We start from the raw sequence: 18,249 nt of genomic DNA, 5'->3' as shown, positions 1-18,249 counted from the left end.
TTCAGGCATGTGGTTTTGATTAAGTAACACACACACACACACACACTCAGTTCATTTTTCGCTCTCTCTTAGAACCTCATTTTGTTCTCTTTTCCTCAGTCCCTCTGCCCCTTGCCCAAACACATTCACACAGCAAAAAGAAGAACATGTCTGTTTACACATGCTTCTTATAAAGTAATGTTATTTTCTTAAAGTCAGAGAAGAGACACCAAACATTATGTTGATGAAGATTCTCAGTCAGCCAGGTCATGTGTATTCAAAGGGTTAAATTGAGGCATCTGGACGTAGAGTTTCTCTGTGTTTCCCTCCAAGCAGCCTTATCAGTTCTGTTTGGTGAGAAACATGGTTTATATGTGGTGGAGGACCTCAGTGGGTGGCTCTGTGTGAAACTCACAAACAATAGCTCTAAGTATCAGATTGATTCCCACCATCCACTGGAAAAGAAAGCTGGGGTCATCAGAAACCTGCAGCACAGTGCAAAAACTGTACCTAGTACCAGCTCAGAGGGGGAGAAGAAGGAGCAAACATCACATCAGGAAAGTTCCACAAACACGTGGCTCTCCTAACTGGGCACTCATCAAAGCCACTAAAAGAAGAGAACCTACAAAAAAGGACAGCAAACAGCTGTGGAAGAACATTCCATGTCATTCCATAGTCAGGAGTAGTGTCAGGAGTATCAGAGAAACTATGCACACTTATAAAATAAGATTCCCAGGGAGAAACACAGCAATGTGATATATGCAGTCCAGTGCAGTGAGGAATGCTCTGATCTGTACATTGGAGAAACTAAACAACCACTCCACAGAAGAATGGCTCAGCACAGGAGAGCCACCTCCTCAGGACAAGACTCAGCTGTTCACCTCCACCTCAAAGACAAAGGACACTCCTTTGAGGACAACAATGTTCACATTTTAGACAGGGAGGAAAGGTGGTATGAAAGAGGAGTCAAGGAAGCCATCTATGTTAAGCTGGAAAAACCTTCCCTTAACAGAGGTGGTGGCCTCAGACATCATCTTTCTACCACATACAATGCAGCTTCCATCCATTCCAGGACATTTCACTCCAAGTCACATGTTCACAGCAAGAACAATGGTCTGTCAACCTGTCCCACCACCATAGCCCCCTGCAGTCTCGTAGTCTTTAGCCAGTCATTAGACACACCAGACACAGTCAGTCAGACCAACACAGGTAAGTATGGAGACATTTAGAGCTATTGTTTGTGAGTTCCACCCACTGAGGTCCTCCACCACATATAAACCATGTTTCCCCACCAAACAGACAGAACTGATGAAGCTGCTTGGAGGAGCACCGAAACATCTTCAAGAAAACTCTACAAGTCAAGATGGTAAAGTAGTTCTGAAGATCCTTAGGTCAGGGTTGGAGAAGGATGAAGTTAAGCACAAACATTTATTGATACAGCTCAGTTGAGGAGAACATAGTTCACACTGGTACATGAGGACAGTGATCAACATTCCCCATTGTCAATCATAGGAAGAAATGCAAAGAAAAAACATTGTATAAAAGAATGATCAGAAATTCAACTGTGAGCATGTAAAAAGAATTCATATTATGTAATAGAGCTGAATGTATGCTAATAAGTAATGTTAATGTTATTAGAGATTATTACAGTAGCCTACTAAACAGATATTTATGGCTGTGGTCTTGCTGTCTTGCTCTGACTGCACTTTGATTTTTAAAGCCCCTTGTACAGTTGTATTCTTAGCTGAAAAAGTTTTTATTCCTATTATTATTATTTATTACTATTTGCAGTGAAATGGCTTCAGAGGGGCAGGTGCCAGCAGCTGAACCGAGGTTACATCGCCTCTCCACCTGGTTTGACCCTGAAAGTGCTGCGGTGAGATAAAAATTCATTTTATTCTATTCTATTCTATTCTATTCTATTCTATTCTATTCTATTCTATTCTATTCTATTCTATTCTATTCAGCCTGGAGTCCTGTTTGTTTGAAATTAAATGTCTGTTATAGATTACTCTTCAGTCAACCTGTGTGTGTCTGTGTCAGGTGGTGACCATTCTCCTGGGGCTGTCGCAGGTGCTGCTGTCTTGGTCATTTGCTCACACTGACCAAAGTCTGCCCAAAACCTTCCTACTACCACTGGTCTTTGGAATTCTAGTATGTACCTTGTTATTCTTTTTCATATCAGCATCTCTAATAAATGTAATAATAACAATGGATGTAATGGAATAATTAGATAGTTGTGCATCTTGGACTGGTGACTGGTGGAAGCTGAGAGTGCTGCAGTACCCTCACTGACAAGAGCTCAGTGTGTAAAGTGTGTAACTACCATTATAATGTCAATGAGGTTCCAATGATGACCAAATGGGTGGTGCTCAAACACAACGCCTTTCGAGAAAAATGCTAGAATAACTAGAAAAGCAGAAAAATATAAAGGGAATTCTGTGTTATAACACTGTTATAACCCGTCAGAATCCAGTATGTAAGGCATGCTTGTAAATGAAACAAAATGAACTGAATTTATACAGTGTAACCCAATAATTCCCAATATCCTCCAGCCTGATTACCAATTGTTCATTACATTTACACTACATCACTTGTATCTATCAACTGAACAGCTTTTCTTTAACAAAACTAGCTGTGAAACTTCACCCAATACACTTCTGTTGCAATGAGCTCTTCACAGGTTACCTCTCCCTGAATTCTTTGGCCAGAGCAAGCATCACCTATGAATTTGAAACACATGCAGTAATTGTTAGCGCTGTTTTTAACCTGCTGTACTTCTTCAAGTGTATGAATGGCTGTGCCTTTTCATCTGTTATCTGATAAAAAACCTCTCCACTGAAGCTGACATTGCCCAAGAAGGCAACAGCATATTACTGTAGGTAAGGACACTACACAGACACTAGACAACACAACTAATGGATTGAGCTTGAATGAATCTCAATGTAAATGTAGGATTTTTATTTTTCATATATATTTAAACTACCCACAACATTCTACTGAATAAAACCACACTCATTCTAACATAAATAATTGGCAAAGTTTAAAGGTAAGCACTCATACTCCAGCTGTTGTGGGAGAGAGAGTACAGCTTCAAGCTTTATTTGTTGTACGGCTGTGAACAAAAACAGTGTTTCAAACTGAAAAGGAGAGTGGATGGAGAGTGGACATAGTTTCAAATATGGACACAGATGGACTGTACCCCACTTATGTATGCAACATTTCAGGTGAAAGTCAATAACGTGTGTCTGTGTGTTGCAGATTGTGGCTGGTGGATCTTTAACCCTGGCCAATGAAAGGACCCCCAGCATATCTCTGGTAAGTTATATAAACAATGTGACCGTCTGAGCAGAGATTTACCTGAAACAGAGAGCACTGAGCCTGAAAATGTGCTTTTTACACAGAAGTTGTTTAATTTCCATTTTCAGGTCAGACACATTCCTTAAAAAACTGCAATTAAACTTAAACTCAACTGTTAGACTCTTAATAAATAAATGTGTGACTGCCTTCACAGCTTCGTCAGTGTGTCTGCAGTAATGTGGTTGGCCTCCTGGGGGCACTGGTTGCCTTCTGTCTCTATTGCTATGCCCTCAACTCGCCACAAAAAGAAGACCAATGTTCGTCCACAGTTGCTGACCACTATGACTGTCCTGTGTCTGTGCTGGTGGTTAGTCATCACACTTGTCATTCTTCCTTGTCTCACATCCACTTCTTTACCTTTCATATTTTACTCAATTAATCAGCTTTTTGTAAGATCCATCTAAAACATAAAAAATGAACTAAAGTTGTCAACAGAAGATGAAAACATTACAGTTACGATGTTACGCTTCTGCCGTCTATGTCTTGTGTTGCATTTGTGAAAGTAATTTTGGTTGGGTGACATCAAGCTCTTACACAGCCTTGTAATTTGGCCTTGAAAGGCTTTTTTCTTACTGTGCCTGGACAAAGTGGCAAATGGAGCATCTTAAAGTTCCACAGTGACAAAATGTGTACTTTAGACAAATATAGAAAAGATTAAGTAAACTGCAGCAAGACTCTTGTGTGTGATGTTTCCAACTCTTTCTGTTATGACCAATCATTTAATCAATCAATCAACCTTTATTTATAAAGCACCTTACTACAGCAAGAGATTGACCAAAGCGCTTTACACGTAAAACAAAAAAAACACAAGGTGCAAATAAAAACATAAAGAACAAAAGAAATGATAAAAACAATAAAAACAAATAAAAGAATACCAATAAGACACAATAAACAGGGATAAAAGGTCTGTGAAAGAAAGAAAACAACAGCAGAAGTTTCAAAATCAATCAAAATTGTTTTGTTTCCATACAGATGTGGATTAGGGACTGGCTTTAGATGCCCTCATTCAGCTGGGCATGCTGACAGAAATGCCCTCTAATATAAGAAACACAAATCTGTGCCACAGCAGCATGTATTAGAGCCTTTTAACAGATCAATAGCAGTGTTTTTACTACAGATTGCTTCTTTAAGGCAAAATATTCATATAGTATTGTAGTGACTGTATGATGTGTTTTCTTATCTCCTACAGGCATATTCCTGGAGTGTGACAGTGCTGCTACTGCTCTTTGACAGCGGAGCCGTAGTTATGCATAGCCTGCTTTCTGTCTCTGCCTTTAAAACACTTAGAACATACTAATACCTACAATCTCTCTCTCTCCTCTCTCTCACACACACACCATAAAGTCCTCTTCAAGGCAGTGGTAAAAAAGGAGAAAGTATTATTTCTGCAGATTTGATGAGTGCAGTATATATAAAAGAGTCAATGATGTACACTTATTCAAGAAGAGAACTGGATGGGCTACAGCTGCAGCAGCCCACACAGAGTTCAGAAAGACATGTTTTTGGCTGTGATATCCAAAGCGTGAGTCTGTGCAGATAACTCGATGAGATCTTGACATCTTGTGGAATGAACCCTGTGGAATCTCATTCAGTAACCTGATATAGGAAAAATGTAATCAAAAGCACCTCACATGGCAAGTTCCATCAGCACTGATGTATAAGGGCATTTTCCAGCAGAATGCTTGTTTTGTCAATAATACCAATATTATCAACTCTAAGTGATTGTACCTTTTAACAAAATTGTAATGATGTATATGAATAAAATTATTGCATCTATTAATTTTAATATTGTTTTATTTGAGAAACAAAGCTAAATATGGAATATGTCGTCAATTTTCATCACGAATGCATCACATGCATGTTTCAGTAATCAGTGCTTTAAGACCCTCCTCTTCATCCTCATCCATGATACATGTCACTTCTAGTGTTTCACAATCTGTGTGACATTTTAAACACTGTTGACCCATGGAAACACTGAAGATGTTTTCTTTGAAAAGAAATGTTAGACTGAAGAACACTTGCATTAAAAGTTGTATATTTACTTATACACTTTATTTTTGTGGTCAGTGTTGTGTCTTTGATTGTGTGCCTTCTGTGATGATTAAGGTATATCTATCCAGTGTTTCCCACCAATTGGCAATGTGTGGTGGCATCTTGGCGCCGGTGTCACATGGGTCAGTGAAGTCGGTCGGTTTCTACAGGTTAAATATACACCTGCATGCTTATCTATGACCGTTTTTATAGCTACAAGCATATTGAAATGATTAAGTTCAATCTTAATTCTCTCAGTTCTGACTGATAAGACAAATAAATACATAGGGTAGGAGATTTTGTTCAATTAGTGTAACTTCTCTTTACAATCCGATAGCAACCAATTAGTTCGGCAGTTTCACATTAAAACGAAGAATATGAATCATCTGAAGCTATAAAACACTAAAAACATCAGCCAATCCTCCGGGTGGACCCTGCACAGAGTATTGGCTGGTTGTCACTCTCTTCCTGCTCTGCGCGCACCAGAGAGGTACGTGCATGATGGCCGAAGTCACAGACCGCAGCTCGTCTTCAGGTAATGCTCGTCCATGTGATTGGGAGGCGTGGCTTCGGGGTGAGCTCCGAGAGAAAGGGGCGTGTGTTTACTTTGAAATCTGGCTGACTCTCACTGTGTTTTCAAAATGTCCTCCCCTACCTTTAAATCCATGCAATTTAAAGGTAACTTACTAAACATTCAAGCCAATGCGATAGTTGAACACAGGCCATCTGTACTTTGGTTGTCAGCGGCCCTTGCCTCTAACAAGCGCTACCTCCTGCGACGCAGGGTGAAAGATATAAGAGGCCTATAGCCACTTACAAGGTGCTGGAAGCACACTGGGAGCATATGATGAAACCCACCATCGCATAGGGGTTTCCCTTAAATCAGCTGATCACAGGACACTACCACTACTCTGCCATATAGGGGGAAGCGAAGACAAAGCGGCACAGATCGCATCATTGCACTTACGTATATCCGAAAACAACAGTTATCTAAAATCTGCTTACCTACATAAGCCACAAGGTCGATAAAGTTGACAACTGCTGTTTTAGAGTTTTTGTGTTTTGTCCGAACACCACCCGCAGACCGTGGATGGTTCCAAAAATGGCGGCGGTTTCTGTCAGTGTGGAGAGAAACTTTCATATTTTCAGCGACATTTTCTCTCTTTTCTAAGACATTCTGGCGTTTGCAGTCGTCCGTTTACTGAAGTAAGCATTCGCGGAATACATATACATTTGTCAGTCATCATCAGGACCGAGCAGTGTCATTCAGGGCTCCGTTTTTGATCGACAAATCGTTGGTTTCCTTCGAAGTTGGCGGTGGCTGAGTGCCTGACATTGCTATCATACCGACTGTTATTGTCATCAAACTGCTTAACGCGGGACGTCAGGTGAGATTAGACGTCGACGAAGCAGCTAGCTGGTTTCCCGGCTAAGGCGCGTAGGGAACATCTGCTCGTTTTGTTCAGCCGGGCTCCATCTCGGCAGGTCGGTGATCCTGGGGACGTGTCACGTCACCTGTCAGTGGAAATAAATAGGTGGTTTTGAATGTCACCACCAGCCAGTATCAGACTGAATTTGGTTTGCTAGCATCGTGTAAGTATCAGTTGTTATTTTTTTATCCGTCTGTTTGTTGAACAGTTCGTGACAAAAGCTTGTTTTGTTTATGGCCTACAATTACCCGACATGTCGGAAGTACAGTTTCAGCCACAAGATGACTAGCTAGCTATTAGCCCACAGTCTAAATGTTTTACCATTAAACAAATGATCATTTTTGTCATTTCCCCATTTAATGAAGAGATGGCTTGATGAAATACTTGCTAATAAATAGCGCTTTGAAATTGCTCACAATATGATACAGAAACGAGACCTCTTACTGTCCACTTTCTGTTTATTTTATCTCATTTCCTTGTTCCGTCATAACGGACAGCCATCCTGGCAAATCAGATGGAGAAGCTCCAGGACCTGAGCCAATCGGAGCTACAGGAACTCCTGGACAACCCGGAGAGGGTGGAGTCTATGGCTCTGGAGTCTGACGAGGTAATATTCTTCACTTCCCTATTGGGCATTTACTTTTTGAGGAGTATTTTAGACTTTAACGCTGATTTATTACTTTTGAGAAAAGTCAGGAACCTTTGGTGGGTGTAACGTAATGACTTAGAACTACATAACTCCCACTCACTGCTGCTCATGAACACACAGTTAGTTCTAGTTACAAGTCCCATACTGACCAGCAGACTAAATAATATTTATTATATATATATTTAATATCTGGTCTATGTCTATGAAACAAGTTGCTGAAAAGTACATTATGAAGTCAAGTTTCTCTAAAATAGAGACAGAGTTCAGTCTCTGAGGTACTCAAGTCACTCTCATCTAGCCTGGCCAGGCATCCTCAATATTTTCTTCTTCCAAAAATGTATCTAGTCTCTGTGGATTTGAGTTTTCAGTGAGCGTTCAACCAACGCAGTATAAAATCCCTGTTGTAGCAACTGGATACATATCGAACCAATCAGAAAAATGAAGCATGTGATATAGGCTGAGCAACAACTAGACTGGTATTCATTATTTCATAACTTGTAAAGAGCTGTGATCGTTATTCACCTTTAGCAATATCTGCTGCCTTACTTCCTTTACTAGGCTATGCTGTGTTTACCCATTGTTTGAAATGCTTTTGTGTTTGTATTGTATGCAGTTTTATTTAATTTAAATAACTGAAAAGGGTGACTTTTGGGCCCCACCCCAATTTATCTGCTCAGGGCTGTTATTACACATTAGATCAGAGTAATTTCTCCTTTGCCGCAGGATATGTACCACAACAAAGTTGTTGTCATCAGTCCTTCTCTTGACCTGAGACCGATATCCAACCTCGCTGAGGTTAACCCTAACCCTCCGTGCTGGTTAAAGTTACAGATTACCTTCTTACAGCATCCGACTGTGGACTACTTGTTCTGCTGGGCCTCAATGCTAATTTTGACACCATTGATCATAGCATTTTATCACACAGATTAAATAATGTCATTCGTAATAAAGGGACACCTAAAGGCTGCAATAAGGCATGTTTATCAGATAGAGCCCACTATGTTTCTCATCATGTGCTTAATCTTTTCAATGTGTGGCTTGTTTTGCAGCCACATGACCTGGACACCTTGCATGGAGCATGAACCCCTATACCAGAGTAGTAACAAAATTTAGACCATCTGTCTGACAGCTAAAGTTGGTGGAAATTGGGTCATACAACAGAACAATGATCCAAAGTACAGCAGCCAATCTCCATCAGAATGACTGAAAGGAATCAAGATTTTGGAATGATGTAGTCAAAGGCAGTGGTGTGACCTAAAGAGGGCTGTGCATGAGGGAATGGACACAGGGGTCTGACACATAATAGCATAGCTCTAACTTCTTCACATGCTCAATGTGTTAATGTTTATTTTGCTTTAAAATTTAGATTTGGTATAAACTACACCTACACAGAGAAAGAAAAGAGGCATATGGTCTTATGTAGACATCTGCTGAATATTCCATTGGATTGGTACAAAATCAAGTGGCCTATAGTATAACAAATCTCATTTTTTTACTTTTACAAGGTATGTCTTTGAAATTCTGATTGTTTCATAGTGGCCAAAGATAAGAGATTGAACAGTTCATACAAAAATGAAACAAATCCTGTTAAATGCTGGCAGGTAACAGTAAAAGTCAGAATGAAGGTCATCTGGTTAACTGTAAGACCTGCAAGCACATCCCACGTTATAAGAGGAGGAAACAACCATGCTGTGATAATAAGATAAATATAATAACTTATTACCCAGTACTCTAAATAGACAAAAGGATTACATACTTATTATGGAATATGTTTTTGTCCTATTCAGATCCAGAACATCCAGCTGGAGAGAGAGATGGCGTTAGCATCTAATCGCAGTCTAGCTGAGCAAAACCTTGACATGAAGCCTCGTTTGGAGTCACAGAAGGAAGTGCTGGTGGAAAGATATTCACAGCTTGAGGCTGTCAGAGAAACCTACAGACAGCACTGCTCCCTTAGAGGTAAGAAGGAAGCATCTTTACTTAAAAGGAAAGAAGTGTAACAAAAGCCAGTTTCACCAAATGCTCCTTTAAAATTTCTGTACACTCATTTGTCAGTTTCCTCAACCACAACACAAGATATGTTGTAAATTAACTTGGAGTGTGACTTTGTAAAGTATCTACTGTGCTTACTACCCAGGGCATGATACAGTGGGTACGGAAAGATTTCAGACCCCCTTAAATTTTTCACTCTTTGTCAATTCAATTCAGTTTTATTTATATAGCACATTTTACAATCAGAAATTGACTCAAAGCGCTTCACAGAAACCCAGAGCCTGAACCCCCTTAGGAGCAACAGTGGCAAGAAAAACTCCCCTTTAACAGGAAGAAACCTCATAAGGAGAAGCTTCCTGCTGACAGTCGGCCGGTTAGAGGAGGAGAAGGGGTAGACAGGACAGAGAGGATGAAGGAGAGAGAGAGAGAGGAACAAACATGTACAGATATCATACATTACAGAGAACAAACATGACAGGTTGTTGATGTTACAAGCAAGATGAAACAGTGATTATATTAATGGATATATATAAAGTGACATTTCACTTTTTCTTTTTTAATAAATCTGCAAAAATGTCAACAATTCTGTGTTTTTCTGTCAATATGGGTGCTGTGTATACATTAATGAGGGAAAAATGAACTTTGAATTTTAGCGAAGCTGCAATATAACAAAGTGAAAAATGTAAGGGGGTCCGAATACTTTCCTTATGCACTGTAGGTGTTGCTCTCTCTTAAGATATTACAGGCTACTTAAATACAAACAGGAAATACATTGAGGGATTGTACAATACCTATTACATAATCAAGTAGTTCAACAATGTCTGTATTTTTAGAGAAAATGGAACCTGCTGCAATGACTAGATCTGGGATACATTATAATGAAAATCCTATGCTGCCCTTGATTAATTGATCATCTACATCATCTGTTGAATCATGGGGTCTTGATAATTTTCCACACATAGCCTTTCTATGTTAATGACAGCATATAATATGTCATGTCTTATTGTTCATCAGGGGTTGTATGTAGCTCATTTTGAACTTGTTTGTTGTTATGTCCAGATATCCAAAACCATAGGATTCAAAGAGGGTTTACATTCTTATGACCATGACTGTATCTACAGATACCAAAACTGCTTTTGTACCAGCCTGTGATCATGTTTATTTCTGTTGTAACAAAGGACCTTTTAACATGGATAACTAGCTTTTTGAAAGTTAAATTGAGGCACCTGCACCTTACAGCTTTTTCTGAAGACGTTTTGCCACCTCCCAAGTGGCTTCATCAGTTCTGATGAAGTCCAGTTGCCTCGATATTAAACCCTCAGCTTCCCCCATTTTCCTCTCTCCCTCTTCTCAGATGGAATGGTGTGTGAAGTGTCTCCAGAAGCCTTGTTCTCAAGGCTACAGACAGAGGGCAGCAAAGCAGAGACAGAGTCTGAGGTCAGTAATTATTATTTAAACACACACACACACACACACACACAAAACTTGAGTCCCTCCTTTCCTTCTTGAGCAGGGCACTGCATATTGGTAGTAGTAGTAGTAGCCTATATCTGTGGGAGTCTTTGACCCACACATCTAGTCAGTAGCTAGTGTAAATAGTGTGTGAGACACTTCAATATGCTGAGAGTTTAGTAGTTGGTCAGCGGTCACTGACACTGCTGCGCCTTTGTCTGCAGGCTCTAGCTGATGAGTTTCTGGAGGGCTCTCTGCCACTGGAGTCCTTTCTCGACCGCTTCCTCTCCCTGCGGTTACTCGCTCATAAAAGACGTGTACGGATAGAGAAGTTTCAGGAGATCCTGCGACAGAGGAGTGAGGGCAATCCTACTACCATGACATCATCAACAGGCATCAGTCAGGATCCTGGCACCACACCCTCGCCATGGAGTCAACCGACAACAACAGCGACAACAACAATTCAGCAGCAGCCGAACTCCAAATCTCAGTCCTCCAGCTACCAGAACACCTCTCAACCAGCCTCCTCAACTGCAGGGGGCTCATCTGGGCTTCCCTACAGTCCATACCCTGTAGCCCCACCCAATCCCCCCCCTGCAGTGGCAGCAGCTGGCTCTGTCCCAGTCAATCCCTCATCACAGTTCACTCCTTACCCAGGTTCTGGCTTACCTTTCACTCCAACAGGGAGCTATCCTGGTTCTAGGCCCACTTTTGGGCCTCCAGCTTCAGCTGCCTGCCCTTACCCTACACAGCCCTCCTTCCCTGCCCCACACCTTGGCTCAGCATTTGGCCAGTACACCCCAAGCCACCCACAGAGCAGCCATACACCCTACCCAGCCTCCAATAGCTTTGGAAGCTACAGTTACCCAACTGGGCCCTCCTATTCCAATTCTCAGTCACCAACAGGGAGACCCATCTACAGACCAGGCTATGGGGTTCCACAGCCCTACTCCTGAAAGCACTACTCCTCGTCTCAGTTCTTCTGAATTTGCTCGCCATTTTTGTTCCCTCCTCTCCACAAAGTTTCTCTTCTTACCCTAATTCCTTGTCCTCCTCTTGTCTTGTCGTCCTCTTCTTTCTCCCATACTGTTAGACTCAAGAGGTCCCTCACTTTACTTACATCTTTCTTGCACTATTTTTCTCATTCGCTGAACATCGTCAGTCTTTCTTTCCTTTCCCCGTCCTCTGTCCCCCACCAGCTACCCCACACTAGTCTCAGGTTGTTGTGTTGTGTTTCAGTGTTAAAAACACTTGTATCTGGTCCTTCATACACCCTTGCTCATTCCTTTGTCCATTGTTCCCTTCTCCTCCCACTTCCATTTCAAGTGTGTGTGTTGCTATGTGGCAATCAAAGTCCTTCTTAAACACAAGTGCACTCCCTCTTAAGAAGAAAAGAAAATCAGTCCTCATAACACTACGTCAGTGTCTGTCTTGTTCACATTGTTATGAATTCAGCCTACTCTGAGAAAACTGCTCATGGATTGTGTTCTGCTGTTATGAGCATTGGCCTCGTAAAATGTAATGACATGGAGAAGGGACTAGCTGCTTTAAATACAGTTATGTCTTATATGTTCTGGACAGTGAGACAGTTTTAGCTACCTATTGGTACTTGTGACTAAAGTTTAAGTGTAGACCTTAGGATAGTTTTAATTTGAGGGCGTGTTGCTTTCCTCACAATTAGAGGAAGGTGTTTGGACATATAGCTCTTCATTGTCTTGCTTTCTCTTTTTAAAGGAACCAAAGGTAATTGGACATTTGATAATGGAGAGATGTTGGCTATTCAATGCAAATAAACAGGCCATGTTTGGTACATAGATTAGACAGATTTTTTAAATGAAAAACATTTGAACCACTCTTAGAAATAACTTCCACTTCAGCTGCAGTAAGCACAAAGCATCATGAAGACACCCCTTTACTGATGTATGTGTTTCCCCAAGCTTCAGGCAGTCATGTCCAATTATATTTGTGTCCCTGTAAACGGGGGACTGTGCATAGAACTAAGCTTTTGGAGTTATTTGTGTTCAGCCAATTGACTTAAAGTTGAAAGTCTGCTCTTCAAATACAGTTCTTCTTCTGAAACTTTATTACTGTCCAAAGATCTTCAGACCTAACTGTTTGACTCAAGTTCAGATAATTTAGGTTGCAGGGTTTAGAGGGATCTCTGTAGTTGCCTGGTGAACAGCTCTTTCAGTGGTATGCACAGTAACCTGTAGGCATTGTGGAAGAGCTAAGAGAAACATCACTAATCAGTCACGTGTTATTTTCTTTAACCAAAGAAACTTGACTACAGCAGTGCTTTTGCCTTTCATTTGATGTTGGCATAGGAATTTAGTTGCAGCTGTATGTCTGCATCTGTGCTTCCCTCTTCATTTTTGGTCTCACCAGAACAGTTGCAGTGAACTGTTGTTCTGACTTGTTTCATTTCTCACTGAAAAGTTTTATTGATTGAAAATACAACAAAGCATCACAAATTCCTACTTCCACACTTCATCTGGATGGAAACCTTGCTAGTCTAGGAAACAACTGTAGAGGGGGCTAGTTGGTTAACCACTGTAGCTGGAAGCCTTCTATCAACTAACCAGACAGCTAGGAGTTATATTTTCAAACCAAACATGTTCATAGTTTTCGTGTTTACATAGCTAATTATTCTGTTGTCATGAATAATGTGTGTGTGTGTGTTAACAGTACAGGTGGTTCACACTGCTGAGCATGCGTAAGTGCAGGTTATTTCTGCGCTAGTTTGGAGCAGAAGTAGAAGGTGGCACACAGTCAACCACTTGTTATGTCTCAGTAATCTTTCAAATCACTGAGGTCCATTTGGTCATTGATTGAAATGTACAGCTCAAAAGATCATAGTTGAGGCAAGGTCCTGATGCTGCTGATTAACAGTTGCCAGATGGCTTGAAATAAAATAGCACAGTGTCAGTAAGGTTTAGAAACAACCCCTGTATTGTCCACGGTGTATGCGAAACCTACAGTCAGTCACAAAAACAGCTGTAGTTTTCCTTCAAAATAAAGGAGAGTTTAAAGCTACAGCTGCTCATGTTTTTCCTTGGCACATGGATGGTACAAACAACTTTTTATGCTGTAGCATTACAGACATGACGGTGTGGGAACCCTGTTCCACAACTTGAACACCCCTTTCAGTGTGTTGCAATTTGAAAGCTGACCACTAGATGCCACTAAATTGTATCCTTAAAGACTGTAGAGCTGGAGGAATTGTGTAATAATTATGTTCATAGCTGAAAGCAGCACCTTCAACACAGAGTCATGTAGTGGACTAAACATGTCAGGGGGCACATCTTTAAGTACCGGTAAGTGATATTCAGGAAAACTTCAGTTAAAACGCCTACCCCAAGATATGTCCCCATTAGCAGAACTAAAAGCAAAATGTAACATTTTCAATAGTGACATTGCTATGTGCTGAATCTGTTTCTGTCCATACCGTGTGAAACGCAAAATCTGATTTCCCTCTTTCTTTCCATTTTGTTGGCATTCTCTGCTCTAAAACTCCTCTGTGGTCCCTGTGGAGCCTCTCTTCCTGTGTCCTTGTTACTCTCATCACCATATCTGTTGGTGGAACATAAACTGATGCTTGAAAATGATTAAAGAAGAAAAACATTTTATTTCTTTTACATTCATACTACTTAATGAGAATACAAGTGGTGTTGCAGCTTAATAGAATGAAATATAAAGTTTGGCAATCTGTGTTAATGCAGAGTCAGTTCGAATAATATAATTTGAGATTTCAGTAATGATCTAACTTTAAATTTGTATCACTCTGTGGAAGAGCCACCACACAAGGATAGGTCATGCAATGCCATGTTAACTTGAAACCTGTTGGCTCCTTCTAAGCACTGTGTCAGTGTTTTCACACATTAACAACCAGTATACAGCAAAGGCATCCTCTTCCTGGTGCTGCTGTAGCAATCCCACATTCAGCCAATAGGGGTGTTGAAGAAAATGTTGATGGTGTAGCAAAGTCAGGAAGTGTGGTTTTAAACCAATGTGCCAAACAGACAAAATATCAGTGTTTCTTTTATCAGTGAGAGCTCATAAAAGCTCTTTCTCTCTCTTTCTCTTTCTCTTTCTCAGCTCTTTCTTAAAGGGACTGAATTGAATTTGGATTGATCCCAGCCTCTGAAATACCACTGCTGTTTCTACCCTAAAAAACAAACAAAGGGAGGCACTAAACTAATCTCAAAGTCATTTAATTACACATCCAACAAATGGAGAATTTCATTTTTTTTTCTCGCAGTTAAGTGCTGCATGATTGAAGGGAAGCTATGCAGTAAACACAATCACACTGAACTGCATGTCAGACTGACAAAGTGACAGTTCCAGGTTTAACCTCCTGCATAATTTAACAGAGCAGTGTTTGGCCCAACTGCAGGTTACCAGGTACCTTCTAGTGAGGCACAGGACATTAACAAGCTCTAACTGAAGGACCATCTTTGGCGAGGTACACTTCCACATGTGCTAGCCACACCTTGTAATGAAGCAGGCTTTAAGTGGTTGTATTTTCTACTGCTGCTATCTGTTGCCTGCTGTGATCAGTGTCACGGTCACTTCTTGTCTGCACTCACTCTCATTTGACATCATAGTGCCCTTAATTATCATAGCTATAATGCACAGCACAACCTATTTTTGTGTGTCAAGTAATTCTTGGTCAATGCATCATTATGTTATACAACCAAACAGGAGAGCTCTCAGCAGGTCATACTATGTATGTGATGGGCCTACTATACCTGAACTCACTGTTCTTTGCAACAGACCATCTGTTTGACACATTAGGTGGGACTTGGTTTACTGATGCTGTATGATGACTCCTGATGCTCTGGTAAGATATTTAAAGTTGGGGTATTGTGAAGATGACACATAATTTGTGAGACTGTCAGCAATCTAACTATTACTATATTTTTGTTTTTGTTTTTTTTTGTGGCGAACACACTGGTGCTGTACTGCCTGCACTATTTCTTCCCCTGGACTTGTTGACAAATACCATTCATTTACTACTCACAAGTCATGCATTTTACTTACCACACAGTAATGCACACCTGCTATCAGTTGGCTTTGAGTGAATACATGTCTACAACTTTGCTAAGAACGAAAGTGCTAAGCATGACAAGCTCTTCATATTCATAGCAAGCTTTGTGTAGAGTGGTTTTGTATTATGTGTTGTATTGAGGACTATAGTGTTCCGCAGAGAGAATGAAGGTACTCCTAGATCTACAGTGTTTTAGAAGAAGCACAAGGGAGATGTCCTAATAGAGTCTAGCATTAATATTATTCAGAGGGAAAATAAGATGGATTTATCTGCTTTTTCTTTCTTTTGTGTTTTTGATGGTGAGGAATTATATGATACTGATGACTGTAGATTGTTTTAAAAAGATTTATTTGTTTTCTTTTTGGGTTGAGAATAATTAAACTGAGATTGATTTAAACAAAACCCCTTTAAGTCTTCATTTCTAAATAAGGGGTTATAAAACATTTATTGGCAGGTGCTTTATACATCTACAGTCATGTTAAAAAGTTAGTACCCCGTATGTTTTATGTGTAAAAACATAATTTAAAAAAATCACCTAATTTTTAACAAGGCTAATACAACTTGAACCACCAACGGTGTGCATCAGTCTTTTAGTGTTATGACAGCATTTAATAAAAATAAGTTCAGCCAACCAACTATATAACTATTAGTCTTTCCTCCAAGGTCAATAGTATTTTTTATTAGGACATACTTTATATACTATAGTAATAATTCAAGTTACAAAGTTGAGTACACATACAATTTTCAGAAACAGCACACATTTAAATTTCCCAACAAATTATACATAAACATTTAGTAACATTAAAAAGAACAGAGTTTTCTTGAGACTCAGTTTTGCACAGAATTACAGTGTGTGTATTTTCAAGAAACAATTTTAAAACACTTCATTGTCCAAGTTTTGTCCAAGTTAGTTGTAGTGGCTCAGATTCTGGTCATATATTGTCTATATCAGCAAAGAGGAGAACCTTAGTGTAGCCTCTGGGGTCCTTCAGCCATGACTGTTGCTGTGTTGTGGTCACATCCTGCAGTTATCCAGTCCCCATTGACTCAACTCTTCTGTGTCCTTGTAATACAAACAAAAACATGGCTTCACGGGGCCCAGCCAGGCTCAGCCCGAAGGAGCGACGTGGGGCCGACCTCCCATGGGCTCACCACCGTTGGGAGGAACCGTAAGGGGCCAGTGCGTAGTGGATTGGGTGGCAGTCTAAGGCGGGGGCCTCGGCGTCATCTTGCTGGGAGACTTCAACGCCCATGTGGGCAGCGAGAGTAACACCTGGAGAGGCGTGATTGGGAGGAATGGCCTCCCTGATCTGAACCCGAGTGGTGTTTTGTTATTGGACTTTTGTGCTGGGCATGGTTTGTCCATAACGAACACCATGTTCGAGCACAAGGTTGTCCATCGGTGCACCTGGCATTAGGACACCCTAGGCCGGAGGTCAATGATCGATTTTGTAATCGTGTCACCTGATCCCTTTTGGACATTCGGGTGACGAGAGGGGCTGAGCTGTCAACTGATCACTACCTGGTGGTGAGTTGGATCCGTTGGCGGGGGAAGAGGCTGGACAGGTCCGGCAGGCCCAAACGTACTGTGCGGGTCTGTTGGGAGCGTTTGGCCGAACCCTCTGTCAGGGAGATTTTTAACTCCCACCCCCGGGAGAGCTTCAACCAGATTCCGAGGGAGGTTGGGGACATTGAGGCTGAGTGGACCATGTTCTCCACCTGCATTGTCGATGCGGCTGTCCGAAGCTGTGGCCGCAAAGCCTCCAGTGACTGTTGCGGCGGCAATCCCCGGACCCGGTGGTGGACACCGGAAGTCAGGAATGCTGACAAGCTGAAGAAGGAGTCCTATCGGGCCTGGTTGGCTTGTGGGACTCCTGAAGTAGCTGATAGGTATCGGCAGGCCAAGTGTGCTGCAACGAGGGCAGTTGTAGAGGCAAAAACTCGGGCCTGGGAGGAGTTTGGGGAGGCCATGGAGAAGGACTATCGGTCAGCCTCGAAGAGATTCTGGTAAACCATCCAGCACCTCAGGAGGGGGAAACAGTACTCCACCAACACTGTATTCAGTGGGGTTGGGGAGCTGTTGACCTCGACTGGTGATGTGGTTGGACAGTGGAAGGAGCACTTCCAAATCCTTCCATTCCATTATGGAAGCTGAGGCTGAGGACTGAGTGGTGGACTCATTTATCACCTGTGCTGAAGCTCCCCGGCGGCAAGGCACCAGGGATGGATGAGATTCACCCTGGGTACCTTAAGTCTCTGGATGTTGTAGGGCTGTCTTGGTTGACACGCCTCTGCAACGTCCTGTGGCG

The 18,249-nt window shown here is 41.3% G+C and overlaps 1 protein-coding gene across 1 annotated transcript; it reads left to right on the top strand.

Moving 5' to 3' along the window:
* Nucleotides 1-6,266: 6,266 nt before the first annotated feature.
* vps37c (VPS37C subunit of ESCRT-I) lies at nucleotides 6,267-14,519 on the top strand. Its single transcript, XM_028402685.1, has 5 exons — nucleotides 6,267-6,963; nucleotides 7,298-7,407; nucleotides 9,237-9,408; nucleotides 10,796-10,878; nucleotides 11,118-14,519. The coding sequence occupies exons 2-5, from the start codon at nucleotides 7,315-7,317 to the stop codon at nucleotides 11,847-11,849; spliced, it is 1,080 nt and encodes a 359-aa protein (XP_028258486.1). The 5' UTR covers nucleotides 6,267-6,963; nucleotides 7,298-7,314; the 3' UTR covers nucleotides 11,850-14,519.
* The last annotated feature ends 3,730 nt before the right edge of the window (nucleotides 14,520-18,249 follow it).

This window comes from Parambassis ranga, chromosome 1 (assembly GCF_900634625.1).
Source record: "Parambassis ranga chromosome 1, fParRan2.1, whole genome shotgun sequence".
Lineage (NCBI taxonomy): Eukaryota > Metazoa > Chordata > Actinopteri > Ambassidae > Parambassis > Parambassis ranga.
Note: the sequence above shows the minus strand (reverse complement) of the source record. Positions and strands in the feature narration are given on the sequence as shown.

Coding starts and splice junctions, on each gene's coding strand:
- vps37c (XM_028402685.1), top strand. CDS start 7,315: ATGGAGAAGCTCCAGGACCTGAGCCAATCGGAGCTACAGGAACTCCTG. Junction 7,408..9,236: donor TGGCTCTGGAGTCTGACGAG/GTAATATTCTTC, acceptor TGTCCTATTCAG/ATCCAGAACATCCAGCTGGA. Junction 10,879..11,117: donor AAGCAGAGACAGAGTCTGAG/GTCAGTAATTAT, acceptor CTTTGTCTGCAG/GCTCTAGCTGATGAGTTTCT.